The 19,505-nt window shown below is 40.9% G+C and overlaps 1 protein-coding gene across 3 annotated transcripts in view; it reads right to left on the reverse strand.

The window, feature by feature from the left end:
- The window catches only part of LOC138758624 (F-BAR domain only protein 2-like), an 87,105-nt gene that overhangs the window by 25,586 nt on the left and 42,014 nt on the right, over window positions 1–19,505 (reverse strand). The window contains exons 8-19 of one of the 3 annotated variants that reach the window (XM_069927854.1): window positions 18,394–18,490; window positions 18,103–18,147; window positions 17,486–17,558; window positions 15,913–15,937; window positions 14,209–14,268; window positions 13,017–13,193; window positions 11,268–11,292; window positions 3,680–3,742; window positions 3,232–3,283; window positions 2,783–2,877; window positions 1,038–1,448; window positions 326–438 (exon numbers count right to left, since the gene is read on the reverse strand). In XM_069927854.1, the coding sequence (XP_069783955.1) occupies window positions 326–438; window positions 1,038–1,448; window positions 2,783–2,877; window positions 3,232–3,283; window positions 3,680–3,742; window positions 11,268–11,292; window positions 13,017–13,193; window positions 14,209–14,268; window positions 15,913–15,937; window positions 17,486–17,558; window positions 18,103–18,147; window positions 18,394–18,490 (1,236 nt within the window). Of the gene's footprint in view, window positions 1–325; window positions 439–1,037; window positions 1,449–2,782; window positions 2,878–3,231; window positions 3,290–3,679; window positions 3,743–11,267; window positions 11,293–13,016; window positions 13,194–14,208; window positions 14,269–15,912; window positions 15,938–17,485; window positions 17,559–18,102; window positions 18,148–18,393; window positions 18,491–19,505 lie in introns of all 3 variants that reach the window. The other 2 variants (XM_069927853.1, XM_069927855.1) reach the window with 2 other exon arrangements.

Below are 19,505 nucleotides of genomic sequence, written 5' to 3' on the forward strand. Positions count from 1 at the left end.
AGAGGAAATCCGTTCCTCTTGATGCATCCAGAAAGTGTGCTTACTTAGCTGGGGCAGTCACAGTGGGTAATTTCTGTGACAGGACATTGAAACTCATGATGGACAGTGGCCTTGGTGCAGTGCCTCATCAGAAGTAGAAATATCTGTAGATAAAATTACCCCCAGAATTTAACCAGCCGATTGGGAATGGCACACTCCAAGGATGGATGGAAAGGAACATTTTCATTGGGACTTTTTTTAACCATTAAAAGGAAGCAGTTTGGTCCATTGGGGTTCTACACTTGGTTCAGTGTCCCTTGGACTAAATGACAGGACTCTTACGTACCACATCAGTGCTCTCCAGCTGGAGAGGGAGAAGTTTCTTTTTTGAGTGGCAGCGAGGCAGTGCGACCAGAGCTGCTCTTCCAACAGAATCATCAGCTTGATCACTCGCAGAGCCTGAGGACACACAGAGATACATCAACACATTTGTGGAGCAGCTTTAGAGGGAGATTTGCTCTGCCCATCAAAATCCCAGAGGGCAGCGACAGTGCAGGAAAGTACAGTGTACACTGAGATTTACTCTGTACTTCCCAGCATTGTCACTGCTCTGGGAGTGCTTGATGGGACAATGCAGAGGGAAAATTACTCTGTATTTACCCTTACTGTCACAGTCCTGGGAGTATTTGATGGGATAAGAGATTAGTTAATTAAAAAAAAAGTTTAGGGGAAACATCAGGATAAATTATTTTACAGGGAATTGTGGGTGCCTGGGAGGTCTTGCCAGGGATGGTGGACGTTGCAAGATTAGGGGCATTCAAGGACTCTTAGACATGGATTAAAGAAAAATAGAGGATTACAAGAGAGGGAAGATTTAATTTTTTTGGTAGGAATAGGTCAGCACAACATCAAGGGGCAAAGGGCCTGTATTGTGCTGTAGTTTTCTACGTTCAATATACAATCACAGTATCTGGCTGACTTTCATGACATATAATAGAGGAAATCATCTGTTTGCTTTTCTAACAAGGCAACAAAAGTCAAAATATTAAATGAGAAACCTGTAGTAGGTGCAGCATTGGTAGTAGTCAATCCATGGAGGCCTGGGACAGGGAGTTCAGCTGTCACACAATGCTCCACAGATGAGCATTCACCGTCTGCTGCTGGGTGGCAGCTTTTCCCCGAGCTGAGCTGAGGATCTGTGCCGCTGGTGCCTTCACTTGATTTGGGGCCACGGGTGGAGTGAAGGAAAGCATCGTCGACTGTCGGGGAGAAGGTCCGGCTGAGTGAGAGCGAGACTGGTGGAGTGACGGGCTGAGGGGTCCAAGGCCTGGACTCAGGAGATGGTGAGGAGCCCTCTGTGGTTGGCAGAGAAGGAGAATCCAAACCCGAGTCTTCAACGATCTCAAGAACACTGGAGCCAGTTGGAGGGCTGAGAGACAGTGGGTTTGCACTGACTTGGTTACACTGGGCTGGGAAAGAGAGCAAAATCTTTTAATGAGAGTCAGTAATGGAAAGTCTGAATTCACTACCATCTAGAAACTTCATTCCCTCCATCTAAAAGTGCACTGTATTGACTTGCCAAAGCTACTCAGCTGTAGCCTCCAAAATCTTCCAAACTGACTATGCAATAGAGAGAAAAAAATTAATAAAGTCATTAAATGAATCCCTGAATGAGTTGGTTGTTGATGGTGGAGGGACAGCAGCTGTTCCTGAACCTGATGGCATAAGTCTTATGGCACCTACACCTCTTTCCACAGGTCTTATGGCAGCTATGCTTCTTTTGCTGCAAGGTTTAAATCCTGGAGCTCAAGGACTGCAGCATCTCACTATTTCATACACAACAAGCAATAAATGCCAATCTTGGCAGAAACAATCAGATTCTGAGTATAAATTTTGACCCTTTTTAGCTCATCCATCAAGTGAAATTTGTCAGCCTTTTTCATTACTGCTCCCAGATGTTACATTGATCACTCTAGTCCTATATTTGTTGACTACAAAGTGCCAATGTCTTTAGTATTGTCAGTTTCCTCCTACCTAGATGAAGCAATGAGGGGGGGGTTGGTAGGGTGATAGGCTCTGATGCAAATGATTGACCCATGTCTGTGAACGTCCTCACACTAGCTTTTCTGGAGTTAGACTAAAAAGTTTTATTAACTCTTGACAGCCTTTCAATTGTGGATGCGGCCAAGGGCAAGTTTGAGGAGTCCCAATGGATGCCAGGAGCCTGCTGGGGCCATCAGTGTGAGGTACCAACTAACAATCTTCTTGGGCTTAGCTGCAAAGTTAGTGCAACGCTGTTACAGAGCCAGCGTCTGGGGTTTTTTTCTCTCCAGTGTCTGCGTGGGTTTCCACCTGGATTTTTTCTACCCTTGAAAACGTACTCGGTTGTTGGTCAATTGGGTGACACAGGCTTGAGGGCCGAAAGGGCCTGTAACCGTGCTGTTTATCTCAATTTAAATTTAATTAACCCAATGTGAAATCAGATCACAGCATTCCCAACTTATCATGAATACCCATGGATTCGGAGTTGTGCGCCAGTTTTGAGCTCACACACAGATGACTGATGTTCTTCCCAATGTTTCTACTCCACACTTGACCTGGCCCCCTATCCAACACCCATATCCTTTTTGTGTTTATCTCTATCCCTCTTAAATCCACCTCAATCATATTCTCCTGGTTTTTTTTTGAGGAGAAAGGTTTCTTAGTGACATCTTACACTAATGATCTTAAATCTTAGCCTTTCCCAGAAGTGAAAACATCTTGCTCAGTTAGCACAACAACTTATGCAAGCAAAGTGCATTACCTGGGAAACAGGACTTGTCAAACGTGGTGGACTCTGCTGATGCCCCAAAGAGTGGGTCAAGAAAATTGATGCCATTCTGGGAGATGGTGGGTTGGCTGGAAAGAAGAAACAAAAAAAAAAGAGATAAAATCGTTCAGCAAGTTCCAGCAGATTAGAAACGGCGAGGAACTGCTTTAATCATTGGAGGGAGTTGGTAGGAAAGACCAGGGAAAGAAGTGGTAAAGGAAAGGAGGGGATGGGAGGAAAAGAGTGAATGGTAGGGTGGAAGGGTGAGCAGAGGGTTTGCCCATAGTTTTCAGGAGTGATTATTATTATGCCAGATTGTTTGCGGGCCTCTGCCTCCCAACATCTTGTGCTAAATATGAGAAATCCAGGAGGCAAGACACCAAAGACCCTTCCTACTTTTGCAGTCAACCCAACATCTTAGCATGCCCCAAGAGTTTGCATACCTATTGGATTCTGAGCCTGGAGCAGTAAACTGGTACATTGTTGTCATTACATCTGTAACTAACACAGAAAGCAGAATCAAAGCCTATTCAAAAACAATCATCCGGAGAGGATGAGGGCAATAATAGCAATCTCAATAATGGTTGGGAGTCCATTAATGAAAAAAGATAAGCATCTAAACAAAAACATTAGGAAGTTGGTTAAAGCTTATTGCCAGGAATGGTTAACAACAAATTTGCACATTTTATCATGGCAGGGACACATACCTAATTCTCGACCCTATATCTGGCATGCTGGATACTCAAGTCAATTACGGAAACTAAATTCAGGCAGCTATTACTGGGACCAGTTACAATGTGTTAGAGAGAAAGTTAACCTTTCCCTAAGTTAAAGGCAACTGGTGAGCATGCATCTTCTTTCGTATTGAAGGGAAAACATCTTCTTTCTTACCTCTTGCATGAATTCCTTCTGAGTTTCCATCTACTGGAAGTGGAGCCAATTGGATAGTGTGTTCTAAGGGGATAAAGGAGAGCAAGAGGTGAAAAAAACATTGGCAGGCGGGTACAAATCTAACAAGAAACAAATTCAGTATTTTGGAAATGAAACTAAAGCATGGAAAAGCATCAACACATAACATGACCCTTGGCACATCCAGGCCAGAAGTGGTCTTTGACACTTGATCATTTTGGAAATGTAAAAATGATGGAACACCTTTCTTTTCTTCTACCGAACTACAGGCAAGGCCAATTGCAGCTGGTCCTCCCAAATCACACTGCTAAACAGTACATCAATCTGTCCCAAAGCTGGAAGGAGTCACGTGATGGAGTAGTGGCCGGTTGGGGAACTCCAGCCCTCTCCAGAAAAGTTTAAAAAAAAACATAGAAAACACAAAGGCACAAACATAAAAATTAAAATAAAGTGAAAGTAAAGGTGGGAAGAAAATGGCAGCGAAGAAAGAAAAGTCAAAAGCAATGGGAAGAAGAGAAGAAGAAAGGACGTCGGAAGAAGAAGGTGAAGGCCTTACCTGTCCGAGGAGGTCTGCCGCGGAAAGAGAAGCCCGCTCCCTAAGGTCAGTCGAAGTCTCGAGCTCAGGACTACAAAAATGGCTCGCGGAGCCAAGCAAAAGAGCGCAATCGTGCATGCGCGATGCGCATGACAAAAAAAACACGGAAGGGAGGGGGGACCAGCTGAGGAGTCGATCTCCACAGCTGAGAATGACAGCTACAACACGACAACAGGAAGAGAACAAAGAAAACAATGAGAACAAGAAAGAAGAGAGTAAAAAGAAAACAAGGAAACAACAGATGACCAACCCAGAGGAAGAAGAAGAAGAAGAATACAGAGAAATGGAAGAAGGAGGGAAAGGCAAGACAATGGATATATTTTTTTTTAAAGAATATATGGAATCAATAAAAGAATGGCAATCACAAGAATTTAGTGAAATAAAAAGAATTAAAAGTACAGAAGAAAAAATAAATAGATTAGAGATGGTCATGTCAGATATAGGAAAAAGAGTGGACAAGGTGGAAGAACGAGAAACAGCCGTAGAAATGGAAGTAGAGGACTTAAAAGAGAAATTAAAAGAATCTAATAAAAAAGTTAAAGAGACACAAGAGCTGTTAGCTCAGAAGATAGATACAATGGAAAATTATAATAGAAGAAATAATATAAAGATAGTGAGCCTTAAGGAAGATGAAGAAGGCAAGAATATGAGAGAATTTATAAAAGATTGGAGCCCCAGGGTCCTAGGAAGACCAGAATTACAGGAAGAAATGGAAATAGAAAGGGCACATCGAACATTAGCCCCTAAACCACAGCCACAACAAAAACCAAGATCCATTTTAGTAAAATTCCTAAGATATACAACAAGAGAAAATATATTGGAGAAAGCAATGAAGAAAATAAGAGAAGACAAAATGCCACTGGAATACAAAGGTCAAAAAAATTTTTTCTATCCAGACATAAGTTTTGAACTCCTGAAGAAGAGAAAGGAGTTTAATACAGCAAAAGCGATCCTATGGAAAAAAGGATATAAATTTATGCTAAAGTACCCAGCGGTACTTAAAATAGTTATTCAGGGCAGCAAAACAGACTATTCTCGGATCCGGAGGAAGCACGAAAATTTGCAGAACAACTACAAAACAGATAGAGAGATGAAGACATGTAACGAGAGTAAAAATGACCACGAACTATATGTATGTGTGTATATGGGTGTATATATATATACATGCACGGTTTGAGGCGATATCAGCCCACTGGCGGAGGTCAATGTGGCAGGCACCAAGAGATTTCTTTAGGCAGTCCTTGTACCTTTTCTTTGGTGCACCTCTGTCACGGTGGCCAGTGGAGAGCTCGCCATATAACACGATCTTGGGAAGGCGATGGTCCTCCATTCTGGAGACGTGACCCATCCAGCGCAGCTGGATCTTCAGCAGCGTGGACTCGATGCTGTCGACCTCTGCCATCTCGAGTACTTCGACGTTAGGGATGAAAGCGCTCCAATGGATGTTGAGGATGGAGCGGAGACAACGCTGGTGGAAGCGTTCTAGGAGCCGTAGTTGATGCCGGTAGAGGACCCATGATTCGGAGCCGAACAGGAGTGTGGGTATGACAACGGCTCTGTATACGCTTATCTTTGTGAGGTTTTTCAGTTGGTTGTTTTTCCAGACTCTTTTGTGTAGTCTTCCAAAGGCGCTATTTGCCTTGGCGAGTCTGTTGTCTATCTCATTGTTAAACTGTGAGGCGCCAAAATTCAAACCGTGCATCTTGGCGCCTCACAGTTTGGCGGGCAGCAACCTCCTTTGAAGAAGACCGCAGAGCCCACCTCACTGACAAAAGGCAAAGGAGGAAAAACCCAACACCCAACCCCAACCAACCAATTTTCCCCTGCAGCCGCTGCAACCGTGCCTGCCTGTCCCGCATCGGACTTGTCAGCCACAAACGAGCCTGCAGCTGACGTGGACTTTTACCCCCTCCATAAATCTTCGTCCGCGAAGCCAAGCCAAAGAAAGAAATATATATATATATATATATATATATATGTGTGTGTGTGTGTATGTATATATGTGTGTACATGAGTGTATCCGTATTTAAAGGAAAATATATAGAGTATAGATAAGAATTAATAAGGGAAAGAAAGGGAAGAGAGGAAGTAAGGAGGGAATTAAGAGAGTGACCTTTGTTATATATGAAAATTAAAATCTTTTCCGGGGGGGGCTGGGTGGGGAGGAGTTACGGACACTGCGAAATCAGTTGACGCTTGCGAATGAATTCGCAAATCCAAATGGAGAGGGGAGATGTGGTTGCCCGACAAGGGATAAAGGGCAACTCAGGAAGGGGAGGGGATAGTGGGGTTAAAGAAATTTTAGATAGGAGAATAAGGGAAATGTTTGATGTTTTAGAAATGTTGTCTTATAAAGTGTTCAAAACAAGAAAGCAGAAATGGATAAGAAGGAAAGGTGATGATGAGGAAACGGAAAGGAAAGATAAACAAAGTATGAAATGGCTACGTTGAACTATATGACTTTAAATATTAACGGAATAAATAACCAAATCAAAAGGAAGAAACTGCTAAATTTACTGAAAAAAGAAAAAATTGATATAGCATTCGTGCAAGAAACATATTTAACTGAAATGGAGCACAAGAAATTAAAGAGAGATTGGATAGGACATGTAACAGTAGCGTCATATAATTCAAAAGCTAGAGGAGTAGCTATATTAATCAGTAAAAATGTACCAATTAAAATAGAAGAGGAAATAATAGATCTAGCAGGGAGATATGTAATGATAAAATGTCAGATATATTCGGAGTTTTGGAATTTACTCAATGTATATTCACCTAACGAAGAAGATCAAAAATTTATGCAAGATATTTTTTTGAAGATAGCAGACACACAAGGGAACATACTAATAGGAGGGGATTTCAACCTTAATTTGGATTCAAACATGGATAAAACTGTGAAAAAAATTAACAGAAAGAACAAAGTAACCAAATTTATAATTAAATCGATGCAAGAAATGCCACTTTTGGATATATGGAGGAAACAACACCCAAAGGAAAAGGAATATTCATATTATTCGGGTAGACATAAAACATACTTAAGAATAGACCTATTCCTGTTATCAGCTCGTATGCAAGACAGAGTAAGAAAAACAGAATATAAAGCTAGAATATTATCGGACCACTCACCCCTGATATTGACAATAGAGTTAGAGGACATCCCTCCAAGAATGTATAGATGGAGATTAAACTCTATGCTACTTAAAAGGCAGGATTTTAGAGAATTAATTGAAAGACAAATTAAAATGTACTTTGAAATAAATACGGAATCAGTGAAAGATAAGTTTATACTATGGGACGCAATGAAAGCGTTCATCAGAGGGCAAATAATAAGTTATGTAACCAAGATGAAGAAGGACTACAATCAGGAAACAGAGCAGTTGGAATGGGAAATAGCAAATATAGAAAAAGAATTAGCAATGAAGGAGGACACAACTAAAAGAAGAGAATTGGCAGATAAAAAATAAAATATGGAACACTACAAACATATAAGGTGGAGAAGAACATAATGAAGACAAAACAGAAATATTATGAACTAGGAGAAAAAACGGACAAAATTCTAGCATGGCAGCTTAAGACAGAACAAACTAAGAGAATGGTATTGGCATCAAGGAAAAAAGACAAACAAATCACATAAAATCCAACGGAGAGTAATGAAAACTTCAGAGAATTCTACGAACAATTATACCAAAATGAAGGGAAAGAAGACAAAATAGATGAATTTTTAACAAAATTGAACTACCAAAATTACAAATAGAGGAACAAAATAAATTAACAGAACCATTTGAAATAGTAGAAATACAAGAGATAATAAAAAAACTACCGAATAATAAAACACCAGGAGAGGATGGATTCCCAATAGAATTCTATAAAACATTTAAAGATTTATTAATTCCTCCCCTCCTGGAAGTAATCAACCAGATTGATAAAACACAAAGCTTACCAGATTCATGCAAAACAGCAATAATTACAGTAATACCAAAGACAGGGAAAGATCCACTCGCACCAGCATCATTTAGACCAATATCTTTACTTAACACAGAGTATAAGATAATAGCTAAACTGTTAGCAAACAGATTAGCCGATTATGTACCAAAAATAGTAAATCTAGACCAAACTGGATTTATTAAAAAAAGACGAACAACAGACAATATTTGTAAATTTATTAACTTAATTCATGCAGTAGAAGGAAATAAAGCTCCAACAGTAGCGGTTGCTTTAGACGCAGAGAAGACCTTTGACAGAGTAGAATGGAATTATTTATTCAAAGTACTACAAAAATTCAGTTTACCAGAGAAATATATTAATTGGATTAAAGCATTATATAAGGGGCCATTGGCGAAAGTGACAGTAAATGGATATATATCAAAGCAATTTAACTTAAGCAGATCAACAAGGTAGGGATGCCCACTATCGCCCTTATTGTTCGCGTTAGCTATAGAACCACTAGCAGAATTGATAAGAACAGAAAATAAAATAAAAGGGATAAAAATAAAAGACAAGGAATATAAAATCAGTTTATTTGCAGATGATGTTATAGTATACTTAACAGAACCAGAAATATCAATAAAAGAATTACATAAGAAATTGAAGGAATATGGAGAAGTGTCGGGATACAAGATTAACGCAAATAAAAGTGAAGCAATGCCAATGAACAATGCGGATTTCTCAAAATTTAAGAAAGAATCACCATTCAGATGGCAAATGCAAGCAATACGATACCTAGGTATACAAATAAATAAAAACCTTGGCCATCTATATAAACTCAATTATTATCCACTAATGAAAAAATTACAGGACGACTTAGAGCATTGGAAAGACTTACCACTAACACTAATAGGAAGGATAAACTGTATTAAAATGAACATTTTCCCCAAGGATACAATACCTATTTCAGGCATTGCCAATATACTTGATGGAGAAATTCTTCAAGGAGTTAAAGAAAATAATAAGGAAATTTTTATGGAAAGGGGGGAAACCGAGGATAGCACTAGATAAATTAACAGAATGGTATAAACAAGGAGGCTTACAACTGCCAAACTTTAAAAATTATTATAGAGCCGCACAATTAAGATACCTATCAGATTTTTATCAAACAAGGGAAAAGCCAGATTGGACTAGATTAGAACTAGATAAAATAGGGGAGATACCTGAACATATATTATATAAATGGGATGAAAAATTGGTACAACTTAGGAATTCTCCAGTATTACATCATCTGCTCAATATTTGGAAGAAGATTCATGTAGAAAGGAATAAAACAAATTACCAATTACCAAAACTAATACTGACGCAAAATCAGCTAATCCCTTTTACAATAGATAACCTTTCCTTTAGAGAATGGGAGAAAAAAGGGATCAAAAGAATAGAAAATTGCTTTTCAGGAAATAAATTATTATCCTTTGAACAAATGAAGGATAAATATAATATAACTCACGATACAGTGTTGGCATACTACCAACTGAAATCCTACTTGAAAGACAAATTGGGAAGCAGTCTGAGGTTACCAGAGGGAAGTAATTTTGAATATGTGATTACAGACACAATGATAATCAAAAAATTTATAACAAATATGTATATTAAACTGCAAGAAAAGGAGAATGAGGAAACAAATGGTAAAACTAAACAAAAATGGGAACAAGATTTAAACATAAAGATAAAGAAGGAAGCATGGGAGAAGTTATGCTCTGGAACTATGAGAAATACAATAAACACGAGGTTACGTATGATACAATATAACTGGATACACAGGCTATACATTACACCTCAAAAGTTAAATAAATGGGACCCAACAGTATCTGACGGATCTTTTCGCTGTAAAAAGGAAATGGGAACAACAATTCATGCAATCTGGACATGTGAGAAAGTGAAAAAATTTTGGGAAGATCTAAACCAGATATTAAATAAAATCACAAAAAGCAATATACCAAAAAACCCAGAGATCTTCCTCCTAAGTAACATAAAAAGCAAAGAATTTGGACTTGATTTGGATGGTGCACAAAAAAGATTTGTTAGGATAGCCCTAGCTACAGCAAAAAATGTATTACGTCAGCCTGGAAATTAGAAGATAACTTGAGAATACAACAATGGTATATAGAAATGAATAAATGTATTCCATTAGAAAAAATTACATATAATTTAAGAAATAATATTACAATATTTGAACAAATATGGGAGCCATACATGAAACACAATGGAGAAAACCTACCGGGGATATCTACCACCTGAAATGACAGAAGGAGAAGGAAATGAAAAGAATTGACTCAGTGGAATTTCTTGTTTATTTTTATTGAGTGTCAACATTGTTTGACGGGTTTAATGTATCTTAGATTCTGAACTTTAAATGAATGGGAGGGGAGGTAGGGAGGGTGGGATGGGAAGGGGGGGGGAGAAAACGACACTATATATTTGAAAAGAAAAATGTATGTATCTTGATCAATGTGGTTTATAGTGTGAAAAATAAAAAAATTATTTAAAAAAATCTGTCCCAAAGCTCGGGTCTCACCTTTGCTCTCTCCATAGTGACACAAAATTGCACTCTTTCACGCCTTTACCTGTCAAGTCACACAGAATTGTGCAACATCTGTCTCAGGTGAGTGGGGGAAAGTTTAGATGAGACCTCAGTGGTGGGTACCTGGAATGCATTGTTGTGAGTGGTAGGAGAGGCTGGTACAATAGGGATATTTAAAATACTCTCAATGCACATGGATGTAAACAAAAATGGAGAGTTATGGGCTGTGAGATAGGAAATGGTTATGTTTATATGTGGTAGGTTTACACAGATCAGCACAACTATGTGGGCTGAAGGGCTTGTACTGTATGGGTCTCTATTCTATAAGAGAGCATTTTGTCCATTGTGCCTGTGTTGGCTCTTCAAAAGAACTCTCCAAACAGCTTTCTCCCTGTTCCCAAGACTCCTGCAGATTATTAGATCTTGGAGATAGAGTAAAATAGTTCTGGAAGACTGATAATACTCACTGGAGGAATTCCTCTTAGTCAGAATCTGAAAAATAGAGAAAAGGTTATCAAGCTTGGGCATTAATCAAGTTTGCATTACAAGAACCTTGCTTGTGGGGACCCCACTTAACAATACCTCCTCCCCCAGTGACCCACAATGCCAAACCTACAAGAAAGCCTCCAATATGGACAATCAGTATGTCATTATGGAAGCATAGCGGTTAAATAATTACCAGTTCCACAGATGTCAATTTGAACCTCTCCAAGTAATTGGATAACTCTAAATCAAAGTACCAGACTTGGGTTTAAAAATAAATCTGGTCCACCAACATCCAGAAATCTGTTGTGCTCAAGCAAAAAGACAGAAACACTGGAGGAACTCAGCTGGAGTCGCAGCATCCATATTAATGATATATCTCTAAAGATACATTAACGACGTTTTGGGCTTGAGCCCTTCTTCAAGGTATGAGAAAAAGCATTAAATGTCTGGGATGGAGGCATCCTCAGTTAACTTGGAGTGATTTTTGCTGATCTGCACACCTTCCCTAACCCCCAAGCTGCGCCTTTTGCTTGATCATATGAAGAAGCTAAAATGGAGGAAGCAATGAGGATATTGTGAGTGGCACAGTGGATGTAGCGGGTAGCTCCACACCTTTACAGCACCAGCGATCGGGACCAGGGTTCGAATCCCATGCTGTCTGTAAGGAGATTGTACGTTCTCCCTGGGTCTGCGTGGGTTTTCCCCCACCATTCGAAACATAGCTTAAGTGGGTGCAAATTGGGCGGCATGGCCGAAATGGCCTGTTACTGTGTTATATGTCTAAATTTAAATTTAAGAAAAGAGAGTCTCAAAAGATCAAGAATCATTGATACTATTGCAGCCCAACACTTCTGCCACCTTGTGAGAGAACTTTCAAGCTCAGATTGGTCCAACCAGCCATATTTGTACACATCACAACACCATTCCAGGGTGTCAACATTGGTGAGGATCTGACCTGGAGTCTCCATGTCGATGCAATCATGAAGAAGCTCACTAACGGCTACACTTCGTGAGGTGTTTGAGGAGATTCGGTATGTCACCGAAGACTCTCGAAAACTTCTACAAGTGTACTGAGGAGAGCATTCTGACTGGTTGCATCACTGTCTGGTTCAGAGGTGTCAACACTCAGGACAAGAAAAACTCCAGAGGGTTGTTAACTCAGCCTGCGACATCACGGGCACCAGTCTTCACTCCATCGAGGTCATCTACAAGAGGCGGTCTTAAGAAAGCAGCCTCTTTCCTCTAACCCCCACCACCCGGGCCATGTCCTCTTCACTCTGCTACCATAGGGAAAAAGGAGCCTGAAAACAAGCACTCAGTGGCACAAGGACAGCTTCTTCCCCTCTGCCATCAGATTCCTGAATAACCAATGAACCACAGACGCTGCCTTAGTTAGATTTTTCGTGCACTATTTTTATTTATTGATGTAAGGTGGTTTATATCAATGTTTGCTCTATGCCGCTGCTGCAAAACAACAAATTTCATGACTTGTTCATGACAATAAATTCTGATTCTGATCAAGACTCCATGTCTTGCTCTTATTTGAGAATGAGGCAAACAACATCAAATAGAAATAAACATTCCCTTACTCAGTTCTGTTTAATTTTAACAAACTCTTGTACTTTTGTTTTGGGACTTGTTAATGTGCACAACTCCCTCCTGCCCCACGACCTCATTGTTTATTAGTTTACCCCTCCCCTCAGCCAGCACCTCCACCAGGTTTTACTTACCATTGGATTGGAGGAGAGGACTATATTCCCTATTGATGCTTTGAGTTGTTCCACCGTAATCTCAGGGTCTCCATTCTGGTCTTTGACCATCACTGGTTTGATCTCCACATGAAACCTTCGGGGCTCCTCATCATCAGAGTTGGAATCACTGGAGCAGCAGACCTGGTGCCCCTTGTCATTTACACAGAAGTCAAGGAATTCCAAAATGGGGATAACAACAATGGCGCCAACCACTTACCATGGCGAAGTCATCAAAACTAACCTTCCCCACCTCTGGCTCTGTTATGATGTTGGCCTCCCAGCCCATCCTTTCATGCTTCACTTGTGTTTCAGCCAGATCTTAGTCACACTCTGCAATGTATATTAGCTGGGTTTCAATGTCTTCTCTTACCCAGGTTGCTGCTTCTTCAAGCTCCATTATCAAACTCCACCACCTGAGGGTTGCTAACACAGGCTTTGTAGAAAGAATGTGAATAGTTGGGACTAAAGTCATTGGGATTTAAGTAATCAGTGACTGTCAAGTCCAATTGAGAAGTTTAAATAAGAAGTATCTAATGTGATGGAGAAGTTAATTTTATAAATAATGCTACTGAGGGCAGCAATGCTGTTACAGCTCCAGCTGGGTTCAAATCCCATGCTGTCTGTAAGGAGTTTGTACATTCTCCCCATGTCAGCACGGGTTTCCTCCGGGGACTCTGGTTTTCTCCCACCATTCAAAACATACTGGGGGGGTGGGGGGTGGTTGTAGGTGAAATGGGCGGAACATGTTTGTGGGCCGAAATGGCCTGTTCCTGTGCTGTATGTCTAAATTTAAATTTTACAAAAATTAAAGGATTACCCGCTCTGGGTAGGATGCTGGTGCTTTGTGACCTTAATCACTGTCCTCTAAGGACTACTCCATGGCACCTAGATGTTCATTCAGGTGTTAGAATTTCATGTCATTTTCCAGTTGCCAAACATTTTAATCTGAGGTTGCACAGTGCAAGCTCTGTTTTGTCCCAGTTAGTTGCAGCTTGTTGGGAGCCTCATCTCAAAGACTGAAGGTCACCAGTTTCAGATGGAGTCTCAGCACTGCAGAAGCTGCTGCAGCCCATAGATGCAAACCAAACTATCCTTGTCTGGAGGCATCCCAGAATCAGGAACGTGATATTCTGAGAGCTCCATGCCACAAACGACACACTGATACAAGGATATAATTCTGGGTCATGTCAGGTCTGATGGTGTAACCTTCTTCATCGACCTCTGGGGAATTCTGTAAATCAGAACACTTCCTAAATAACTGAGTATCATGGCCACTTCTGATCTGCCCCAATTTTTAAAAATAGTTTTTTTAAAATTTTTGACCATACATGCAGTCAATTACAAAATTTAAAATTACAAGTACAAATGTAAATCCAGTATTTACTCTATGATGGTTGTACCCCAACCCCCACTCACCCAAGGAAAGAAAAGAGAAGATATAAGAAAAAGCAAGAAAAGGAGATAAAGAAAAAGGAAAAGAAAGCAGAATGGATTGATAAAAAGTGCCGCACACTCCATAAATTGATGCTCTATTTAATTTTCTTTGGAAAAGATCAATGCAGGTCTCGAGGGTTTAGGCAGAACACAATTAAAGATTTACATCTGAAAATTGTAAATATGGTCACCAAACTTGTAAAAATGTCAAACTTATTTCTTAAGTTTATAGGTAATTTCTCAAGGGAAACATAACTGTATTTTTGCATTCCAACATGCCATACCGAGATGTGAATCAGACTTCCACGCAACTGCTCTACATTTTCTAGCCACTGTCAATGCAACTTTAACAAATTCTATTTGTTATTTAGATAGTTTCAATTTAGGTCTTATCCCTGTAATTTTACCCAGTAAGAATAATTCTGGGTTTTGTGGAAATTTAATTCCTGTAATCTGCCCTGAGAAATTTCCGAGATCGACCCAAAAAGGTCTCACTTTAGAACATAACCAGGATGCAGGTTTAAAAAAAAGTTTCTCATCTCTTCGCCACATCTAAAACATTGGTCTGAAAAGTCTGAATTTAATTTATTTCATTTCTGTGGTGTGAAATATAATCGATGCAAAAAATTATATTGTACTAATCTATATCTTGCATTTATCATATTTGTCATTGTTCAGACCAGGTTTGTTCATCTATTTTTACATTCAAGTCTGACTCCCATCTCTGTCTGGATTTATGAACCCTCTGTTTGGGGGGGGGGGGGGGTTTCCCTTTTGAAGTAAGAGACACATTGCTGAAGTAAATTTCTTTGTAGTTCCCTTTCAAATCAGTACCTCACTGTCCCAATATTGACAGCAAAGGCAAGTGTATCCCCCTGGCACAACCTGGGCAACAAGCAGGAATAGAACCCAATAAGTAGAAGAGGCAGGTCAACATGGTTAAACTGTTAAAATTCTACATTGGTACCATGAAACACTGGAGAACAAGGACCCCAGAAGCAGCAGGAACTCCAGCAGTACTTAGAGTAAACAACTTGGCTGTGATACACTCAATATCAGAGAGACGCAGTCATCTTCAACACAAAAGATGATTGCATGATGGATGAGAAGATGAGGCAAGCCTCCGCTCAAAGATGGGGCAAGAATGGGCTTCACTGACCCAGAACAATAAGTCAACCTTATTCGCTGCAATCAAATTGCAAGTCACAAGTAAAAGGTGAGTTAGTGCAGCTGTTCTCAACATTTTTTTTTAGTTGGCTTGCCCCTTTGGACTCTGCTCAACGTTTATGGGTCTCTCCTACTGACTACATTAAAAAAATGTTATGATTTCAGGCTGTGGTCCCCCTTATAAATGCTGTGGCCCCTGGGGAGGGGGCTTGGGAAAGGCCCCCTTTGAGAATGACTGGTTAAAGAGTGGGTTAAAAAGAGTGCATCTACTCACAATGGAATCAGCGTCTGGAGATCCCCTGTAACAGAAGTAGAGACCAGGGTGAGTGCTGGGAATCAATGTTGGCAGAGTGACAGCTCACAGTCAAACTCTCTCTTTCCCCTCCCACTTCACAAGCATTCCCTGAACTGCATTTGTTGCTTTGATTGTTAAAAAAAAATCACATAGCCATGAAATAGCCTAGAGGTATTCTGGAAACAAGGCTAAAAATAAAATTCTGAAAGGCAGTCTGAGTAAATACACATTTCACTCAGCATCTGATAGATAGAGATATTTTTCTGAAGGGGAGGCGCAATGATTGCAAGCAACAATTTTTATAGTGCAAGTGAGAACGAGGCTATCAACAAAGAATGCGCAGAAACACAAAGCTGGAGAAACTCAGCAGGTCAAAAATATAGCAAAGTTAAAGATACATCACCAACGTTTCAGGCAAACAAAAAAGTGGGGAGAGGGGCAGGGGGGTAACAGGTGGATAAGGGAGCTGAGGGCACACCACAAATGGAGGGGGAGGGATGGCTCTGGGAATGGAGAGGGAAGGAGGTGGAGAGCTGAAGGAGAGAAGACAGAGGGATGGAGAAGCGAAAAGAAGAACAGGGAGTAGGTCCCCCACCATTTTGTTCAGGTGAGGGACTACAGTGCAGTTTACAGACACACACTCTGCAGCCACTGTGCACCAGTGGTTGAGGGAACGTACGGGTAGGGTTACCAATCACTCAGTGATAAATGCTTTTATTTTCCACCTCCTGTTATTTATTTTGGACAGTGCAAATTCACTTTTGTAGTGGAGAATTAAATGGTAGTCTAGGACCTTCAGGAACAACCTGGAGCCCAAATCCTTGATTAGTTGAAAGAGGGATAGATAGTAGTGAAGAAACCTCTCTCTTCCAGAAAATTGGAAGTCCAGTCTTGACTAAGTCAGGGTATATACACAGGGTCCAACCCAGATCAAACAGTTTGAAAACTTTTCTGCATTGTCAACTATTGCCTCATTTCTGGTGTGTTTTAACAGTAGGAAAAATGGAAAATAATTACCCTCATCTGCGATGGTGTCAACCAAAATTGTTTTTCTTTTAATTTGGGCATGATGTTTGGTGCTGACGCTGGTCTGAATAACAGCACCAGAACAGGTACTAAATCAATTTCATCGAAATCATTGAGTTCCAAATAAAATCATACATTACAGCTTCTCCCATCTCCAACCACTCAGTACACCCAGCTTTTCCCACATCTCAGCCTCACACCTCCATTCCCCCGCCTTTATAAAGAGCTTCATCTTGTAGGGCAAGTTCAGAATGAGGTGGAGGGAGAAGGACCTCAAAATTAAAGCACAGCTTCATACAAAGCATTGCTGAGAGTTATGGGGCACTGCTGCTTTGAAGAGTTTCTGCTTTGCTCAGAAGGAAATTGGGCCAAAACGAGGAAAATGCACCAAATAAGGGGGGGGTAGTCGTGGATGGAATGAGTGGTTCGAGTCCGAGGCTGAAGAATCTGACGAGCGCACCGATTTGGGATTTGGCTGCGTCACCTTTACTGATGGCAAATAGAACAGGACCAAAAAGCCACTCACGTGGAGTCTGTGTCCTTCTCCCTCTTGCTGAGACCTGGGATCACGAATGATTTCCTTTTGGTTTTCTTTGATGCTGTGTTGGGGGGGGGGGGAGGGGTGGAAAAAGCAAGATTCTCCATTCACTTCATTCACTGGTTTTTGCAAGCTGAACTCTAACCAGCCCACCTTCCTTAGTTTACACTCAAATGGTCTCAGGAACGCCACCAGCTGATTTATCTGGGGTTTTGATTCTCAGACCGGGATGGTCTCCTCTCTGCCCCAGTTCCAATTGGGGAAACGGGACAGTGTTTTACTAAACAATCCTTGAATTGTGTGATTAAGGAGCAGGAGAAAGGGGTCGATGGAATTCCTGAACCAGGCAGCTGGAATGTGGGCTCACGAGAAAGAGGATGAACACCCACACGACAGAGGGGGGGAAATTGCCTCAGTTCCTGCTACAAAACCTCCTGTTAAGATGAGGGAGAGTTGACACGCTGAAGATGGATGTGGATTGGGGCAATAAGCTACGAATTGAGCTGAACCAACAGGGAAAACTAATAGAAAGCTTCATCCTTGGTCTCAGTGTGCTGGTGGTTCATACAACAGCAGGAACAGCAATGCAATGAGAAGCAACTCACCTTCCAGCCCCACCTCTGGGTAACATTCTTCAAACTCGATGGGTCCTGGAACAGGGAGCAGAGGTAGCTTTTGAACTGAAGCTCAGCTCTCATTGGAACAGGATCACACTAAAACAACTTCGCTACCTCTCCCCACAGTCCCTCTTCCTCCTCCCCCAAAAAAACAGGACACCGCCTATCTCGATCTCCTCTCCGTCGACATGGGGGAGGAACAATCTAACTAACCTGGTTCTTTACGTAGTGACACCTCCAACTCTCACCTCCCCAGGCAGAGGAATGAGCACTCATTACCTGGCTTCTCCTTGCCAGTGCCTTTTGTCAGGGCATATCTCTGGATTAGGTCCCTCACTCTGATGTTTTCCGCATTCTGCTTGAACTCTTCATGGACCTGAATGAGGAAATAGTAGTGTGAGAATGGATTATGTGCATCAGAGCAATTTGCCAAGGTTTCTGAATCTGCAAAATGGAGCTGTAACCTCCATCACCAGAATAACAAGGGTACCAAGGATCATCACCAGGTCTATTTTTCTCGCCAATTCACAAACCAACCCCATTTGGAAATGTGCTGGCATTGCACATTTAAATCCTTGAATTACCACAAGGACTGCAGCAACTGTAGAGGACAGCATGGTTAGTGCAACGCTGTTACAGCGCTAGCGATCGGGACCAGGGTTCGAATCCTGTGCTGCCTCTAAGGAGTTTGTAAGTTCTCCCTGTGTCTGCATGGGAGTCCTATGGATGTTCCAGTTTCCTCTCACCATTCAAAAATCATACTGGGGATTGTAGGTCAATCGGGAATAATTGGGTGGTATGGGCTTGTGGGCCAGAGGGCCTTTTACTGTGCTGTATGTTTAAAATAATTCATTCAGAAGACATCAACCCATAGCTTACTCAAAGGGAATTATGGATAGACAATTAATGTTAGTCCTGCCAGCACTGCCCACTCCATGAGAATGAAAGAGAAAACACCCTGAACATATGATATTTTCAAAATGCCTTTCCATTTCAGGTTGACTCCATTCCCCAGACTTAATACTTTTCTCAGCAAAGTATTGTCTATGCTTGGGGCAAGATGTCAAACACTTGGGGATCCTAGCTAAAGGTACTGTGACAGAATATGTTGTGTTTTATATTGCATATAATAAAGGGAATTAAAGTGTGGCAGTTTTTTTCAAACACTTCAAAACAAATCTCATTTAAAATACTGTAGCTCTGCTCAAGCTAGACAGGGTGGCTCCAAATACCTTTGCAAAAGCTTTGGGGAGTGCCCAAGGGACTTCACTAATGGATTGTTGTTTTGAAAAGCAACAGATGAAAGAACTCTGGAGTGAGTCACAGACTGCCTGAGTGGAGGTTGCTGTTCTAAGAGGGTCATGTGGTTTTGCAAGCAGAGATAGTAAAAC

Source organism: Narcine bancroftii, chromosome 3, assembly GCF_036971445.1.
Source record: "Narcine bancroftii isolate sNarBan1 chromosome 3, sNarBan1.hap1, whole genome shotgun sequence".
NCBI lineage: Eukaryota > Metazoa > Chordata > Chondrichthyes > Torpediniformes > Narcinidae > Narcine > Narcine bancroftii.